The sequence below is a fragment of the Akanthomyces muscarius genome, chromosome 3 (genome assembly GCF_028009165.1).
Source record: "Akanthomyces muscarius strain Ve6 chromosome 3, whole genome shotgun sequence".
In the NCBI taxonomy this organism is placed as follows: domain Eukaryota; kingdom Fungi; phylum Ascomycota; class Sordariomycetes; order Hypocreales; family Cordycipitaceae; genus Akanthomyces; species Akanthomyces muscarius.
The window spans coordinates 334698-353481 of NC_079243.1; the positions used below are offsets into that span (position 1 = coordinate 334698).

General features: G+C 53.3%; 3 protein-coding genes across 3 annotated transcripts; all 3 read right to left on the reverse strand.

Annotated features, from left to right (window-relative positions):
• Window positions 1-95: 95 nt before the first annotated feature.
• Window positions 96-2018, reverse strand: LMH87_001449 (uncharacterized protein; the record flags this gene model as incomplete). The annotated part of the gene is made up of 3 exons (XM_056192724.1): window positions 96-719; window positions 778-1062; window positions 1227-2018. 3 exons carry the CDS (start codon window positions 2016-2018, stop codon window positions 96-98), a joined length of 1701 nt encoding a protein of 566 aa, XP_056049831.1.
• A 10187-nt stretch (window positions 2019-12205) lies between these two features.
• LMH87_001450 (uncharacterized protein) lies at window positions 12206-13253 on the reverse strand (the record flags this gene model as incomplete). The annotated part of the gene is made up of 2 exons (XM_056192725.1): window positions 12206-12575; window positions 12748-13253. The coding sequence occupies 2 exons, from the start codon at window positions 13251-13253 to the stop codon at window positions 12206-12208; spliced, it is 876 nt and encodes a 291-aa protein (XP_056049832.1).
• A 3611-nt stretch (window positions 13254-16864) lies between these two features.
• On the reverse strand, window positions 16865-18202 carry LMH87_001451 (uncharacterized protein; the record flags this gene model as incomplete). The annotated part of the gene is made up of 3 exons (XM_056192726.1): window positions 16865-17044; window positions 17099-17404; window positions 17459-18202. The coding sequence occupies 3 exons, from the start codon at window positions 18200-18202 to the stop codon at window positions 16865-16867; spliced, it is 1230 nt and encodes a 409-aa protein (XP_056049833.1).
• Window positions 18203-18784: the final 582 nt, after the last annotated feature.

Here is an 18784-nt window from a genome sequence, read left to right on the forward strand (position 1 = left end):
CAGCGGTACATAATTCACGACATGGGACAGTTATGTACCGGAGGCAACTTGTTCCAATCAATTTGAAATTATCAATCCTGTACCCAGAACTCGGCTTACGACTGTGCGAAAATGTAAGATGCCAGTAACCCGGTGATAGCAGCAGCCGAAATTCGATTTCTGGGCTTTCCTTCCAACATTTTGGAGACGATTCCCTCAACGCCATCTGTGCTAAGGCGTTGCCTGATCTTGCCAACATTGGCTCGCCAATCTTGAGCTGGTTGGCAGTGCATATTGTCAAGGTCCCAAGCTCGCGCTGTCGCCTCCGGCAGCGGCGTCATCTTGAGCAAGTAGAGCATGGTCACTCCGAGTGAGAAGACATCGCTCCCGAGAACCCTTCCCCCGTCCTCTGCTGATTCTGGAGCCATGTAATGGGGAGTCCCGCCGGGTGGCCGGGAAAAGCCATCGACAGACACCATACCGAAGTCAATCAGTACCGCGCCGCGAGTTTTGTCATAGAGGATGTTCCCAGGCTTGATGTCGTTGTGCATAATTCTGCGCTCCGCGAGATATGCGAGAGCGCTCGAGGAGTCTCGCAAGACGCGAACTGCGTCCTGATCTGTGCCTGAGAACTGGCGGTTCCGCATCTCGCAGATGGCAGAAAGGTCTGGGTATGGCAGATACTCCATAAAGATGGTGTAGAAACGGCCATCTGCGCCATAGAACTTGACAATGGAGTCCTACCAGGCAATTTCGAGTTAGTTACTATCCTAGTGAGATTAAAATATGATCGCTTACATGCTTCATCGACGCCATAAATTGCACCTCTCGTCTCCACATTCTGACCAGGGAAATTACATCATGTGTTTCCGATGAATATTCGCGTTTTCTGATCACTTTGACGACTGAATCACCGAACTTAGAGTGCATGCCACGGAACACCATAGTGGCGTTTCGGTCGACAATGTCTCGGAGGTTGGCAACCGCGAAGTCGTCCGCATCCGAAGAAATGACGCTCAGCTTGGTGGTTTGGCGGACCTCCAGCATTGGGTTATCGCGGGAGATGAGTTCAAGCGAAGTACTCTGTTTCAAAATTGAAAGTTAGCGAGACAGACAAAACAACAATTTTAAGAGCACGATCGATGAATTTGACAAAACGAACCAGAAGTGTCCAGAATTGTCAAACTCAAAAAGAACAGATTAGGAAACCGAAAGTGTCAGCTGATGGGGCGGGGGGGAGCACGTACCCTCACAGCGACGGCTGTGTCGGCGTCCTCTGATACAGGTCTCTTCGAGCCAGCCGCCGCAGTAATCTGGCTCGATTTCTTCAACGAGTATCGTCGCCGGAAGAGCAAAAGCTCCGTCAGCAACTTATCAGGCTTCCCGTTCTTGTCCTTCGCAATACGCCAGTAGCCTGGTGAAATTGGTCGGATCATCTGCGCCTGGACGCTCGCACTCTGCCCAAATTTGCCGTCAGCCTCATCCGTCTCGAGGGCGAGCAGATGCAGCTCCTTGATGCCCAAGTTATGAGCAATCAGGTTATCGCTGGCGACATCATAGAAGAAGCGGCAGCTACGGCCGTTTTCGAGATCAAGTGTGAAGTCGGTATTATCCGGAGACTGGCGTGCGACGACCAAGCTCTGGCCAGTGACTGCCGGAAGGACTACAGCCTCGAGTGAGCTGGTGGGTATGTGGTCTGGAGGGAGAGGGCATATCACGACTCGGGCGTCCGGCCCGACGTCGCTCTCTTTGATCGTAAGGATCGAGAAGGAGTCGCTAGACGATATGCCGCTCTCGCCAACCCTCCTTTCGACCGGGAACTTGTTTAAGACGTTGAAATGCTTTTGGATCTCCTCGCTTGGGATCGCGTTGGTCGTTTCTTCCTCAGCACTATTGCTCTTGTTGCACCTGTTGAGCCTGTCGTGCTTGTTCAAGTCGGCGGCGGCGGCGACACGCGCCTGTAACTCATTACTCAAAAAGACGTTCGTTGCTGAGCCACTCCCTCCAGATTCCGTATCTTTGAGGCTTTCGCTCTTCATGTCTTAATATTTTGACTCGTGTGGCAAGATGGGAAAATGAGATGGGCTGTAGAATCGGGGCTGCTGTCACGAGCTGGTCAAATAGCCGCCCGTCGCTGGCCGTTCATCCTAGCCGGCCGTGCAGGTGCAGGTTGTACTTGTTTTACTACACCTACGCTTACTCTTTATTTCCATTAATTTGTTTTTCAGTCTCTAAATATACCCAACCATCGCAATGGACTACGGAATTTCTTCTTGGCTTCTTTAACCATGTTTTCACTTTGCCACAGGCGACGAGTTTTCTCATTTTGGAGCACTAGCTGCGCTCCTCTCCTTTCTTACTGCTTGATTTGGGTCGTGAAAATGGTTCTTACCATGTTAGCTATCACGAGGCTTTTCAATATTAATTGGCCCAAAGCAGTCCCGGCTCAGTTTCACGTTGTGCATACCACTTTGTATGTAGTGGCCGTGAATGGTCTCGGTGCAGGGCGCGTAGCCCCATCCAGGCGCTGCACTAGCTAGTTAGTTAGCTCGTTTGCGGCTTGGAGCTCTGTTAACAGGCCCCAGATACCGTTGCCAAATCGCGCGATCCCCTGGCATGATGACAATGTATATATGCAAGTTCACTACATAGCGCACGGACTAAAACTTGAACGTCTCTTAGGCGAACTACTTTCAATGGCCCTTCGATGCGAACTGGTACTGCTTCCTTGCAGGCGGCAGTATTTGAGTTGGAACAACACTCGGTTAGGGAAAGCGAAGGACAAGCGGTTGTGGGGCAGGACGCACCTGGCCGCACCGTGCCGACAAGCCACGGCGCGTCCAGGAGGGCTTGTTTTGGGTGTGGAGAAATGATATTTCGAAAAAATGGTTACGACCACATAAAATAGAATTCCAAAGATTCCTTCTTGTAGCCCCTGGCTTAACTTCCACGGTCAACTATCAACCCGCTTATAGCGCACTTCTTATCGAGCCCCACCATTGAAAAGACGGCAAAGATGCTCCATCGGGCATGATTGCGTTAGGACGTAGAAGGCACTGGTATTGGGGAAGTGAAAAGTGAGTGTATTAGAGGGCTGATGGTGGTGCGTCACGGGGAGACTGCGTGGGCGCGCCGTAGTGGCCCTTGATTGCGGGGGCAGGGCTGTACCAGAGCCGAATCTACAGCGGGTGTCCCAAAACTTACGGTGTTGACTAATCGGGGGGGGGGGGGGAGGGCGGCCAATACGGATACGGATACGGATTTTATTTCGCCCGGAGGGGGGGTCCCTAGAGGGCCTAATAGACAACCTATTTACATCGCAATCCAGTGTGGTACAATTACTCCTCAAGCCCCACGAAATTGCCAGGTACACATTTCCAGCCAATGTTATCGTCTCTGACAGGCCTACTTGAAGGCCAATTCTCCAAGTGTTCAGCATCCTATCGTCAGCAGCTGAAGCCCGGTCTGCCATTTTTGGGGCTGCGCGCTATTAGTGTAGTTCCCATGATCTGTCACGCCGCACTAGACGTAGTACTAGACGTAGTATTGGTCTCGCGACCGTTTGTCCTCTCCAACCTTCTCGTAGCCATTGCAAATTTGACACTCGCCTTGACAGCTTCCATATTTGGCGTCCATCTGTCTCCATCGCTAGCCGCTTTGCCTCCCAGAAAGAAGGACAGGTTACCCATCTTTGTGCGCGAATACTGTAGCATGATTCGTCGCTCTTCCTTCCACCTCTTGCATCGAAACAGAAAATGCTCAACTGTCTCTGCCGCTTGTCCGCACCCACACTTGGCCGATGCCGCGGCTCCGATCTTGTGCAGGTACCCATTAAGCCTTGACATGCCGGTGCGCAGCTGGATCAGAACATCCGACTCCCTGCGCTGAAACTGATCATATAATTCACGTGTATGCTTGCCTGGGAGAGCAGTATCAATCCGTTTCGAGTACTTTCCCACCTTCTCGGGAAGGACCTTGTCTCGCCTTCTCTCTAACATCGCCAGTCTCATCTTCGTAGTCCTGGCTTGGTACGGCAGCGCCTCTGGGGCGTCCGTTACCCTCGCCGCTTCTTGTGCTGCTGCCTTAGCCCTGGGACGTAGTGCGAAATCTTTTTCGCTCGCTGGTACAAACATAAGCGACACGGAACAAAACTGTTTCCGCAGGCGCTCCGTGTGGTCATATATCTGCTTGATCGTGTGTTGGCCCGACTGTTGTCGCGGCCGCCAGACGACCTGTGCCGCTGAGCGGTTGCTTGTCATGATGGTGATGTCCCGACCGCGCATTCCAGCCGGCATGCACTTCAGTGCAAACGACATGGCTGCCAATTCCGCTGTGTATGGGTTCTGCTCGTCTCTGGATCCCAGGAGGACAGAGTAGCTAGCCACCACCTCGTCCACACTGTTGATGGCCGTGTCGCGCACAACGCCGCCCATGCCCACTTGGTCACCACTCTGCGAGGAGGATGTGGCAATGATAATGCCCCCCGCTTCATCCGGTGACTTGGACGGTTCCACTTGGTCCTCTTCACCCGTGGCTTGAATCCGTTCATGCCACGGTGCCACGGTATACGCATCAATGACCTCTAGTCGATCCGTGTCGGTTCCTTCTAGTGCCATTCGTATCTTCTGCATTGGCGACACAAACCGACGCTTCGCTATGAACTTGGACCTCGCGAGCGGGTGTGTCTTCGGCAGCGTGCGCACATTGATCCATAGTCTTGCTGCGGCTTGAGCGTGACGCTCCTGCACTGGTTGAATGCTGGCCTCGGCCTCCGCAACCGACGTCGCGACCCCGCGGAAAGCACCCGTGATCGCCCGTGCCCCTTCCATTTGCGCCCTGTTTAACCAAGCCAGTTCCCTGGCGCCGCAGGCGTGCATCCACACAGTAGAGGCGTAGTCCATGACTGGTGCCACTACCGCTGTGAATAGCTGCCTTGCCACTCGAGGCGACACCATTTTCAGCCTTCTCAAGAACATTGCCACTGTCAGTCCGCTAGAAGCCGTCGCGGCTACGTGTTCCCTGTACCGCAACCCTGCATCCATGGTCACTCCCAACAGCTTGACACTACTCTTGGCCATGACCTCTCTTCCTTTGATCGTGAAAGGCGTGTTGCTCGAGCGCGCTGCAGTCCTGGTGAAATGGATAATTGATGTCTTGTCCGTTTCGAAAGTAGCACCGCTCCGCCTTTCCCATGCTAACGCTTCGTCTATAATCGATTGGACACCGGCACGGTTCGCCTCTGCCGTCGGTCCGGTCACCCATGCCGAATAGTCATCGACAAAAGCGATAGAGCCGCCGTTTGCATCGATCTTTCGCTGCACTAGGTCCGCATTGAAAAATAAATAGGAGACTGGCGAAAGGCATGATCCTTGCGGTAGCCCGGCCTGGGACAGTTTTTGCCGTTCAGACGTGAAGCCGTTTACGGCCATTGTAGCCGTCCGGTCCGAGCAAAAGGCGTCCAGCCATCGTATCAGCCTATCTGGCATCCCTCTCGCTCTCATCCTTTGGAGCAGCCGCTCTTTGTGCACGCCGTTATACGCACCCTTGACGTCGAAGCTGACCAAGCTGAGCACCTTACCGCTCCTCCATGCCTTGTAGATCTGTTCCTGCAGGAGGACGAGTGCCTGCTCGGCTGATCGCCTCCTCCTGGCCCCAAAGTGGTTGGTTGGCAGCAGACCGCAGGCTTCCACCGCATACGACATACGTTCTGCAATCACAGCTTCTAGTATCTTGCCCAGCGTAGACAAAAGCGATATCGGCCGCCACGCTTTGGCTAGTGCGTAGTTTTCTTTGTCAGCCTTCTTCAGCGGGATGATCTTCGCGGTTCTCCATTGGTGAGGTACTACGCCGTCTCGCAGCGAGGAATCAAAAAGGGCCCAGACCCTGTACTTCACCACAGGCCACAGGCGCTTCCATACAACCGCTGGGAGGCCATCCTCTCCTGGCGCTTTCCAAGGCTTCGCCGCCATCACTTTCTCCTCGATCTCTTCCAACGTCAGATCCGGCATTGGCACTGCCTCCCTTTGCGGCCGGTCGCCCTCCGGTTCAATGTGTGCTGGGAGTGGCGGGAAGAATGTGCTGAGGAGTTCCTCCGCCTGCTCCACCTTGTCGTTCGTCGTAGATCCGTCGTCTCTGCGTAGCGGTGGCACTTTGTCGCCCATGGCGTCCACACTTGGCCGCAGGTACCTAGCTGCCTTCCAGATATTGGTGTCCGCGGCCAGGAAGTCCTCCCAGTGTTCTTGTTTCTGTTTCCGAATGGCGTCGTGATATTCCTTGGACGCTTCTTTGGCACGCGTTTCTAGGTCCGATTTCCGGCATCCGGCACGCCGTGTCGCCCTAGCTTGATTCCGCCAGAAAGTGTAGGCCCGCCGCAGCCTTGTCAAATCTTTCGTCCACCATCGCTTCGTGTACGCCGGCGGCTGCGCTCGCGGTGTCAGCTCACGAATTGCTTCCAGAACGACCTCCATCAACTGGTCTGTCTGCGTTTGCACATCCACCGTCCAGGGCAGCGGCCGAAGATTGTCCTCCACCCTGGCCAAGATCATGGGCCACGGCGCATTTTTCAACAGAAGCCGAGGCGCTACATCCCTTTCAGGGGTCGCCACATCAAATATCGTCTGGATCGCTCGATGGTCGGATCCATGCTCTGTCGTGTGAATATCGCATTCCACTACCTCCTCTGCCATCTCCGATGTCGCAAGCACCAGATCAATGGTGCTCTCTACATCTTTTCCCTGCCAAGTCTTCGTCCCTCGTGGCAGGAGACTACAGAGGCCATTCTCGCTCATCAATTCGATTATTGGTCTCGCCTCTCCCTGTCTTTTCACCGGAACATCGTCTCCTCCCCAAAGGATGTCGTGTCGATTGAAATCACCAGCCAAGACCACGTCTGTCCGCCGACCTGTCCTGTCGCGGAACTGGTGGATCAGGTTCCGCAGCTGCCTCATTGCTACAACCAGCGCCGTTTCATCTCTTCCCTCCACGTATACCGACACTACCATCACATCGCGGTCCCCGAGCCGAAGCACCGCCGCAGTGAGATCAGCCGACGGTACAGGAACCTGTTCCGCCTCGATATCTCTCCGCACCCACAGCATGCTTCGAATCGGCCACATCCTGTCCTCTATTCGCGTGGGTATCATCTTCGTCCAATTGCTATGGCCAGCTGGACTGGTCATGATCACGCCGTTCACACTCCTCGCATACGGCTCTGTCACCGCCACGACGGCGTAGTCTTGAAGATCCGGGTCATTCATCAAGCTAAGCTGTACCGGCTGTTGCTTCCTCACATTCAGCTGCAGGATACGAAGGAGGCTATGCATCTATTCGCAGATTCCGCACACGGCAGTTTCGGCTAAACGATTCATGCGGGCCGCCGCACAGGATGCATTTCGGCTCCAGTGACTGGCACTCCCTGTGGTGATGCCCCGCTCCTGCACACTTCCCACACATCTGGACCTTCTTGCACGAAAACGCCTTGTGGCCGAGCTCCTGGCATTTGTAGCATTGCACCGGCCCCTCTCTCGGTTTGAAAGCGTTTGTGCAGGCGGACTCCCCAGCAAGGTCGAAGAACTGATTGTCAAGCAACCGCTTCGCATCACTCCCTTTGGTAACATACACTGCCATGGACCCGTATGCTTTTCCAGAGTCCTTGTTGCTGAGCCATGTTATCTTCGCGATCGATACATTGTTTTCTGCCCCGAGCGCCTCGAGGGCACCAGGAAGCACATTTCCTTCCGAGTCTAGCACGGCCATGCGATTGGCGAAATCCACCTTGACAGGATAGAGCTGGTCTCTCATTACTCGCGTTCCCGCGGGGACAGTCTTCTCGGCTGCCTCTCTCACGAGTTGCAGCTCATTTTCATCACGACAGATAACCTTGATCCTGTGTGGGTCTCTGGCATCTTTGACCACCGCTGCACATTTCCATTTTTCGTGCCCAGTCTTGTTCCTAAGTTCTGCTTCAATCGCCTGCCGGATGCTACCCACACCTGCCATATGCTGGTGTTCCTCTTCCACACGTGAGGTGTCGACCGTGCAGTGATACATTTCTGAGGGAGTCGTGCGCGTCGGTGCGCGTGGGGGAGGGCTCGAAGGCCTATTCGGGGGTTCCATTCGTGCTATTTCAGCATATGACGTCTGCGGACTGCTTTGCCACGACGAGGTGGCTGTCTTGATGGTTTCCAGCTCCTGTCTAGCTTGTTTCAACTCGTCCTGGGTGCTTCGCTGCTCGTCTTGCAAATCCTTGACTTGGGTGACCAGTTGTTGGATCAACAATTCTTGTCTTTCAATCGTTTCGCTCTGGACGTATATCTTTTCTTTGACTTGGCCGATTTCTCCGCTCAATTGTCCCAACACCTCCAACACCTTGTGTAGCATCGCCTTCCCTGTCTCGCCCCCGCTTCGCAACGCCTTCCTGCCATCTCCTGCCGCATCAATCTCTGTTTCCACGGATGATCCACGCGCCGCCCGGGCTGCCGGCTTCGCTGCCGGTTTTGCCGTACCATTTTCCAGAGTTCGGAGCGTATCTTGGACTCTTCCACTGGGCTTCACTTGACGCGTCGTCCGTCTTGGTGACGCGGTGGGGCTCGCAGCTCCCACCACGACCGGTCCTTCAGGCGAATCCGCCATGCCGCACACAGACAGGGCTTTCGCCCAAGCAAACAATGAATTGATAAACTATCTACAGAGCAACGAAGACCTCACTTTGAGATCCTAAAGAGCCGTCGGCGGCCAATACAGGGGCGCCCGGGCGCGCATCTAAGATTGCGCGCCCTGCTGACTAACTTTCGCGCGCCCCCTTGTATTCCTAGTCATACTGCAGTTATACTGGATTTTGTGCTACATTTCTAGTGCTCTAGTTGCCTGAATATAGGGCCTCTTGTGCAGCACAATCTGCTGCTGCAGCCTCCCAGATCTCGTTCATTCCTCTCCTGTTAGAAAACGGGTTGTTTTTCATCTCAGCCGCAACAACTGCCTCCACTCGATCTTCTTCTGCCTTATCCCAATCTAGATATGCCATCATCTCCTCTTTAGTCCAATCTCGACTTCCTGTTTGCATTCTGCATTGCTTGCCCATCTGCTTCCAATCGAGGCACCAGGCTAGCGCCGCTTTATTGTACCTTTGGGGTAAATGCATTGCCCTCCGATACTGCTGGTTGGTCTTAATACTACCACGCGGTTGCATATTAAACCAAGTCTCTCTTGCTTCGACATATCTTTGGTAGATGGCCCGTGGGTCGCTGTACCTAAGCTTCGGTGCTGTTGATGTCTCTACCGCCTCTGCCTGGACTGCAACCATTGGCCCTGCTACTACCTGGCTGACTACTATGCAGTCTGCAACTTCTTCCTGGGACGTTGATGTTTGGCTTTCGGCCGTGCAGGCTGACAGTTCCCGGTCGTGTAACGCCTGTGTTGCTTCTATATGGCCCTCTAGTGCCGATTCTGCTGCGATCGGGCTTCCTTCTACCTGATCTGTGCTTGCCTGTACCGACATTGCTTCTACAGCTGCTGATGCCGTTGTTGCTGCCGTTATATTGGCTGGCCCTCTCGCACTTTCTGTGGCAGACCCTGGTACCTGAAAAAGCTCTGCATATCGCAGAGGGCATAATCTAGAAGTCATTGTATGACCCAGAGTATGGCATTTGCTGCATGTAGGCTGTGCTCTTGGCCGCATTGCTGCTTCAATAACTTCAAATGCGCTAGGCTCTCGCCTTGTGCTTGTAAGCTGCTGTCCACCCCTCTGGCTTAGTTGGCCTGGGACTGCTCTGGGTTCAAGCAATGGCTGTGGTTGGGATATATCTCGCTTTAAGTGCCAGTGTGGGTGAAACTGCTCAAGTAGAAGGGCTCGCCCTTCATCTTCAAGCCTCTTCAGCGTGTGCACACATGGAAGTCCATAGGTAGATGTGAAGGTACGGGTACAGGCAGCTTTGAGAGGCTTTGAGAGCAATTGTCTCTGTTCTAGGACTTTACGCAGAGCCTTGTGCGATACCCAGCCCCGTATTGCCTCGAACAATACCCCAGAGACATCCAGAGGAACCGATACCTGCTGAGAAGCGCGCATATACTTCAGCTCCTTTAGCTGGTTAGTGATAGCAGGTCTCATAGCTTGCCAAACGTCGAACAGATCCAAGGTGGATTTTTTGATATGCGCCTTGATTAGCGAATGGATCCCCTCGGCCCTAACAGCTGAATTAGTCTCTCCGACTTCTTCCATGCCATCAGCCACCTGCCTTGAGGTAGCCACATTGCCAAAGTGCAAATGTTTATCGACCCACGCTTTGACAATCCTCTCCTTGAATGGGTCTAGCCATGTCGTTCTGATATATCCGACTGCATCTGCATATTTCTCGGCATATTTATTCTCAAAACTAGCAATGTTCTCTTGAAATGCCGACTCATCTGGTGAGGCTACAATTGAGTGCCAGGAGGCATAGAAGTCATCCCAGTTCTTATCTGCGTGAGGCCCATCAGCTAGAAAATACTGTCGGCAATGCTGCAGTACTGCCTTATTGATATGCCAAATGCAGAGCAAACCCTTGGAAAAAGGAAACGAGGTGGCGACGGCATTCATCGCGGCTAGGCATCGGTCCGTCAGGACCACAGAAGGCAAATCTCGCTTATACAGGGATCTGAGGTGATGTAGAGCCCAAGAGTAGTCCTCTTCCGTTTCTCCAGAGAGGAAGGCAAAGGCGATACAGAAAGATCGCTCACAAGCATCAACGCCAACCATGTCAAGGAGGGGCATCTTATGCTTGTTTGTCTTATCTTATAGGTGCAGTCTAGCAACAAAACATCAGGGTTGCATTGGAGGTAGGATATTGAGTCTGGATGGGCGAAAAAGATGGCTGTAAGTCGATTATCAGAATCTAGTTGAACCTGACACCAGAAGCCCTCCTCATGTAATTGGTCAACCAGCGCTTGAATGCTGCTTTGGCCCTCGCGCAGATCTCTTCTCGTTGCCGCAATCCGATTATAGACATCTTGCTGAGTGGCGAGAGTATTGGAATTATTGTGGAGATATGTGCGGATTTCCCGCGGAGCAGTCCCAGAGGTCATCATGCCGGATATAACTCTCGTGTCACTCTCACTCAGCTGGCGATGTGCTGGGTGTGCAGAGGGATCCTCACTCGGAGGGTGGTTGTGTAGTGTGTACTGCTCTCCAGGACGATGGCTTAGGACCCAGGAAGTCCCATCTAGGGATTGCTTTGCAAGCACGGAGAACTTGCATCCTGTTCCACGGCTACACGTACGGCGTTTGCGTTCGATTGATGTGTTTGGCGGATGCTTATTTCGATCACATGCAAATACAACCTTGACCCGACCATTTGGGGTTTTAGACGATTTTCCCGTAGTGAATGCATATCCTCTAGGCTTTGCCCAGGAATTAATAGCGGCAAGAAGCAATTCACGTGAATTGTATACGCCTTCCGAGGGCAGTACGTCGTCAGGGAATGCTGATTGGGCCATGGCGGAGCTTTGGAGTTGTATAGCGGCCGATATGCAGTGTGCTGAAAGGGGGCGCGCGAAAGTTAGTCAGCAGGGCGCGCAATCTTAAATGCGCGCCCGGGCGCCCCTGTATTGGCCGCCGGGGGGGGAGCGCGTTGTATCAGTACGGGTGCGCGCGCCCTGTGTATTGGCCACCCCACTTCAACCATAATCCGATACCGATGGACCTGGATCTGAGCGGTCGCATCGAGGCGATGGTACACTACAGCAAAGTACTGGCTCTTGACAGCGCCTTTTCCTCCTGGGACACAAGTCGCCAATGACTACATGAGGTGCAGAACGACTTGAACCGCGTCGATCTGGAATGGATCAACGGGGAGCATGGACCAGACCCCGCGGCAGACACGAGAAAATGCTCTAGTCCTGCATGGCAGTCAGTGCTGGAGCATATCCGTAAACAATGCCAGGCACTACAATGCAGAAGATTCGAGGGCTGGAGGTGACACAGGCCAGGAAGCAAGACTCTTAATGCAGGTTTCTTAGGTGTGCACAGGATGACTGTCCCATAGTAGCATGAGTCAGGATGTATGTTTGGGTATAGCGTTCAAACGTAGACATGCGCTTGAATCCCAGGCATATGGCTGCCACTACCCTACTGAATGTGGATCAGCGATTCCCTCGAACTGCTAAACCCGCTCAATAATGGTTCTAATTCTACTTCGCGGGAAAGACGTTGTCCTATTCGCAAGTCTATACATTGCGGCACTAGCGTTCGACATTACTTAGTTCCCAACCGCTCCAAATTTCTCCCAGCATACACCGTTGCCTTCCTACTGCCCTCTACCAACGCCTTCACAAACTCCTCAAACGAATTCGTCTTCAAATCCGGATATAGTTCCCTCACATTAAGATACCCCAAGTATGCCGCACGTTCTGGCACGTTATCTCCACGGATCCCATAGCTGACTTTATACTCCGTCACAGCCGTGGTTACCATCTGGGCTTGGTCGGCTGGGTTGGCGGCAATGGCCTCGGTAGCCTTCTTGATAATCTCGCCGGCTTGCCCTTTAGAGACGTGGTTCCTGGGGATGGTCTCGCCGGTGTATTTCTCCACGAGGTCGAAGGCATCGTTCTCCGTAAGCGAAGACCTGCTTGTTCAGTGTCCTGGGATCTGCGATGATGCGAGCGACAAATCGTCCGGCATCCACCTGATCGGTGACTGCACTCCTCACGTTCCCATCGCTGACGATTTCATTCTGAGGCACCGTAACTACCGGATTGAGTTTCCCCGACGGCACGTGCCACCTGGGTAGCACCCACAAGAGTACCATTCTGTTCACTGGCTTAGCGATATAGTCGTTCATCCCCTGCTCCAGACACTTTTCCATATCGCCTTTGAGAGTATAGGCAGTCATGGAAATGATGGGAATGTGTAAGCCGCGGTTTCTGATGCGAAACGTCGCCTTGTGGCCGTTCATTATAGTCATGCTGACGTCCATCAATATCATATCATACGTTGGGGACGAGTTCGACAGCTCTGAGAGAGCTTCCTCCTCATTGGAGATCATCGCGATGTGCTTGAATCCGAGCATGTGTAGATTCTTCTTCAGTACAGTCTGGTTGATGGCATTATCCTCTGTGGCCAAAATTCGCTTGATCGGCGCTATCTTCTGTAGCTGTTCCAAGGCCAGGTCGCTTTCTTCCGTGTTGAGTGACCCCGGCCGGGCGATGGCACTCCTGGCTCCGACACCATTTGCCTTGATGCTAGCACCAGCGTTGGCGTTAGGGGGCTTTCGAAATCGGATTGAACCAGAATACACTGTCATGCGCTATATTGCTTGGAATTCTGTAGCTGCTCAGAGTGCCGTCAGCCAGGGACTTGCGCAATCGTAAGGATTAGCCAGATGGATTTTTTTGGAGTTGCTGCGGCGAGCTTGGCTCGGCAGACGGCTGTATGACTGGGGACCACGAGGCAGATCCAATAGCGGCGTGATCGCACGCGAAGTATTTTGTGGATTAACGTTACTACGTCAAAAGACACAGCAGGAAAAGAGAGCAGTGTACAGAGCATAATTAGCGTTCTGCTTACCTTGCAGTCTGCAAAACAACGTCGAGGCTGACACAGTGGAGTATGGATCTAAGAAAGGTCGGTTCGCAATCTGTAGCGAGACGCGTATACTTTCCGTTCACGATGGATCCAATGTGATGGTGTTGCCACGTACAAGAAGCGAGAGAGTCGGGAAGGTGGTTTTCATGGTCTCTTAGCCGCAGGTGAGTGAGTAATCACTGGCAAGTATCGCGACTGGAAGCCCGAGACGTAGCCAGGTGTACCGTCTAGGATACTGTACTCCATTGCTACCTCCAATTGCTTGGGAAGCGGAGGGCTCACGCACTTGGCTGTGGCCTCTGACGTTCCAGGGCGGAGATGTGTACTTTCAGGGCGCAGCCGTGTACTTCTGGTTACAGGACGGAGAAGACACTCCAGAAACTGCACACCATTCGCACAAAAAAAGAACATCCCGGCGAGGCGCAAGTTTTGTTCCTGTGCGAGAGACTTTTGCTACCGGATGATTGAATCCTGGCCGAGGACAGGGGTGTTGTACCTCAATGTACGGGCTCGAGACGGCATACAACTCTGCTAGCTTGTAATCGTTCTGGTAGGTACAGTACAAGCCAGAAATAAAACTGAGCCCTCCTACTCAATTCGAGTGGGCGTCCACACGAGGGTTGACGGTCGCACTGGCGCGTCTGTCCAAAAGAATGTCTTGGACCATAATTTTAACCTGTACAGGTACCAAAGCCGTGACTCATCTTCTCCGCAGCTAGACATCTCTCTTCCTGCACTTCTCGGCGCAGAGCTTCCGCCGCTAGATGTGTAACCTATCTCGGCTAAGAAAATTTTGTGCCGGCGTTTGGAACTCAAACCAACCGCAGGCCACTCCGCTGGGAAATAATCGCTGGCATTAACAGCTGACCGCGGTACAAGCTACTCTGTTCGTGGTGTCTTCGGGACAGCATCGACCTTTTTCCAACAATTCACCTAATAATGCTACTGACAGATAATTATTTATTTGGATGATATATTTATTGTATATCTCCCCACTTGCCACATTCGACCATGGTCAGTCCAATTCTCTCAATTATACAGATGCAGACAACAACAGAAAAGCAGCCTTGGCCCATCTGCTTTTTGTTCTACCAAGGTCTTGGTATGTCTACTGTGAGTCCTTCTCGCTCCAAATTGTATATTACCCCTGGACTGTTTACGAGGTGCCAGCTGTACACTTCCCCTAGAAACTTCTCAAGTTTATCCAACTTATATTTTCTTGCAACTTCCAGACCTCCCCATAATTCGAAAAGGCAGCCGTCTTGACACATGTCTTCGCAGATAAATCGAACCATTTCTTCATGCTCATGTAAAAGCGCAATACACAGTTGGTTAATGAAGCCGCGCGGTGGACGATATTTTCTCTCGCCCACCTGTAGCTCCACACAGCGCACTGAACCACCACTACTTGCACCATGCTCAATGAGCTGCTTTGCCGCAAAAATGTCATTGTGCGTGACAGCAATGGACAGAGCATTTGCCAGGGCGATCGAGTGCTCCTTATCGCAGAAGGGGTCTGTCTGAACTTGCTGAAGATACCGGACGACAGTCTGCGCGCCAAACTTTGCCGCAGCATAGAGGTAGCCCACTACCACTGCCTCACACGAAGGCTGCAATGGAGCTTTGTATTCGGTAGAAATAGTAGTAGGGGGAGTCAACTGAAAGTCGGAGAGAGGTGAATTTTTCTTGATGTCTTCCGCAAGATCTTGGTATCCGGTTGCCTCGGCTAGGAGATGAAAGAGGACGGCACATTCAATAGCCTCTCTAGAACCGAGATATGAACTGCAGTGTATCAAGATATAGAGACTGTGTCGTATCTCAGCCTTTCTCTTCCTAGTCCTTTGAGCCGGTTCCAGTAGAAACCGCCTCGAAGCTGCCCAAGCTGCTGCACGACGCCAATGTTTGGCGAGGAGAGCGGCCCGGAAAGACTCGCACGCTTCTATGGTGGAGCAAAGATCTTCAGTTCGTAAGGAATCGGCGATGATGCAGAGCAGCTCATTAGGAAGCGCGGCGAGTGGCATAATAATAGCAGCAAAGTAGCTGCAGAGACAGTTACTGCAGACAATCAAAATACAATAGAGCGAGGTGTATTCTTCTAAGTCTCGTTGCTTTGACGCCTGCGGACTGAGGGCCGCCAAAATTGCATTCAATGGGGTCTTCAGTATCTTACTATCAAAGGTCGCTCGCAGACGGAATGATTGGCTAGGATCACTAGCCGCCGAGGCGTGATCTGAAAAAGGGGCTGCAGGGGGCAAGCTGTTTGAGCCAGTAGTGAGGCGAAGCAACATACCCATTTCCAAACAATAATTTAGCCAGAGGTGCCGCCCGCCTTGGAGGTTTACTTGTGCCACACCCCACTATCTCTGTAGTTGGTGCTTGACATCACCGCGCCCACACCACGCGCCTTGCGCGCCTTGTATTCTTAAAGTTCGCCACGAAGAATAATTTTGCGGAGAGCGAAGAAATTGGCATCGAGGTAACTATGGAGTACCTCAGCAATAAGTTCGGAAACATAGAGAAGGGTGTGGCGGGGTGGGAGTTGACATTACGCGTGACAAGCTTTGACCCCAACACTGTGCTACTGACTTCGACTAGGGGCTCAACCTCCCGCTCATCTTTCGGCTTGTTGCTGCCCGCCGTATATGTTATAATTCGGGGTAGCGCTGTGAAGAGCGCAATGCTGATGAGTATACGTATTCTTGGTTCCTATACTTTCTTCCATTGATTGAAATTGAGAACTGGCAAACCGCACGCCATCGGCTGCGAGCATATACAAGGCTCTGCCGGTCACATTCCCATTTAGATCTTCGAATAGTAAATCGATAGCCCGCAATGCCGCATGAACTTGTAATAGAGAGAGGAGGTTTTATCATGAGTCTCATCGTTCAAAAGGAGGCAAAGATGACATATCGAGCAGCATTGCGTTGAGGTGTACGAGGTATCAATATCAGGGAGGTAAAAGTGTATCGGAGAGCTATTTGGCGAAGATGGCTTCGGGCGCTGTAGTGGCCTTTTTATCGCGCGGAGCTCTTCCAGAGCCGAATTTACAGCGGGTGTTTCAAAACTTATAGCGTTTCTGCGTCGCGGCGAATTTTGGTGGATGTCGGCAAGCCTCGTTTCGATCAATGTCGTAACGTTGTGCCAGCCGACACCACCAGAGGTTGCTTAATTGGCTTGCATTTAGGTTTGTTGCATCCGCGTCGTGAGGCAGAGGGACCTGGCGCGAGCCGCGAAAGTGCCTCGGGCAGATGCATGGGGATGGGTTCCACCGATGCAGGTTTTTTTTGGTCGCGTCATCTAGGTAGATGGAGGTCTAGAAGGCCATGTCTCTCAGTTGCGCTCTTCTGTCTTGGGCCGCAGCGATCGGGCTTCGAGTTGGTGCTTGCGCTCGAGCTTGGCGTAGTGCAGACCGCAGGCGTTGCACAGAGTGCGGCGGCCGTCGGGGCCATGTCGCCATTCGGGCGTGTCAATTCTGTTGCAGCTGTGGCAGCGACCAGGAGGAGCAGCACGCTTTATGGCAAGTCAGTTACGTAAATTAACACGTGTCGGGTTGGACAAACTTACACCGCGGCGCTTTTTGACTTCGTTGACGGGATAGTGAGGTTTCATGCCGTCATTGTACATGTTGACGTCGTGGCTTTCCTCGTAGGCGCCCTTGGCCTTGTCTCCCTCGCGGGCGCGTTCTGTGTGTTGAACAGTATCACGGACCTGCTCGAGAGAGCGCTTGATGTAGTCGACATTGGCGAGCATCTCGTTGACCTCGCGTTCGCTAGGCAGACGCTCAATGGTGGGCGGGCCTCCTTGCTGCTCCAGCGCGGCGCGGCCATAGGCCGCGGCAAAGTTGAAAATTATGCGGGAGTGGGTGCCAATCTGTGTGGAATTGTTAGCAACTTGTATATGGGCAATAGGGCTGTGCCAACGTACTCTGCTGAAAGACTCCTGGTACGCCCAATTCTCGCAGTGTCTGGGGGCCTGTTCGTATCTGCGACCGGCATACGGCCCAGGCTCGCCGTGGGTTTGGGGACGGGGAGCATCGTAGTGCTCGTGACGGGGAGAGATGGGGTAAACGGGAAGCGGCATCTGGCCGAAAGGCATATGGGATGGTTGGTAAGGGTGCGAGGTGGGAGCGTGAGGCTGGGGGTAGCCACCCGAGACGGAGCGGTGATCGTGGTGGACAGGGCCGTGGGAAGGGCCATCATGCTTGCCAGGAGGTGTAGGTCTGCGATCCGTCACAGGAGGCAGGCCAGGGCGGCCGCTGAACGGAGGTCTGGGCGAGTCGGCAAAGGCGGGAATGGTGTCCTGCCTCGAGGGGAACGAGGCCGGGTGCAGAGGCTGAGGCGAGTGCGAGTGCTTGTCCGAGTCGGGGTACTGGCGAGAGGGAGGAGCAAACGGCGACGGCAGACCGCCAGAGCTGGGCTGAGGCGGCATGCTGCTGTGGTGAGGAGCATACTGGCTGGGACGAGCACCAGAGATGATCTCGGAGATGGAGAGTAGCGACTGGCGGGCAGGCGCGTCATTGGTGTTGTCATCGGGTTGGCGGCGGGGCTCGGATGAGGAGATCATGGCGGGCGTAGGCGAAGGGCCGGACGATTGCGGCGGGTAGGTAGAGGCGGCAAAGGACGGTGGTTGATAGTGGGAGCTTGGAGTGAGAACAGAGGTAGCTGCCATGGCCGGTTGGTGATGTGCAGTTTCTGTGTTTTACTCTTGTTGTGTGTAGATGGCGGCGTTTGCCCTGGTCAAGTACATGTACGTTGAGGTGGGCCAAGACGAAAGTCGTTGTTGGTAGTAAGAATGTACGTGGGTGGAAAAAACGTTGGACGTAGGAAAAGGTTATGGGCGACGATGTTGGGGGAGGCTTGTTAATATTTGTTATGCAAGACGGGCAAGTTAGAGGAGGACGAGAGGGGGAGGGTGTTAATAGAAGCTGGCGAGGTGGAATGGTGTGCCTGTGTGTTGGTAGCAGGCGTGTGTTGTACTCTGCTGAAGGACCTCTTCTTTTTTTCCTCGTCTTTTAGCCTAAGACGGACCTATGCCGGGCTCTGGAGTCGGCCGTTTCCATATGCGCGTGGCAATGACACCAAGATGGGGAGGCAGATAGGGGGGGGGCAGAGCAGCAGAGGGCAAGTTAGCAAGGCGACTGCATCTCCGGTTCTGCGCACGCTGAGGTAGGGGGCGTGTGCAACAAAGGAGGATCTGGCGCGTTTTTAGGCCGTCGATACATCTGACTTGGCAGCAAGGCTCGATAAAATC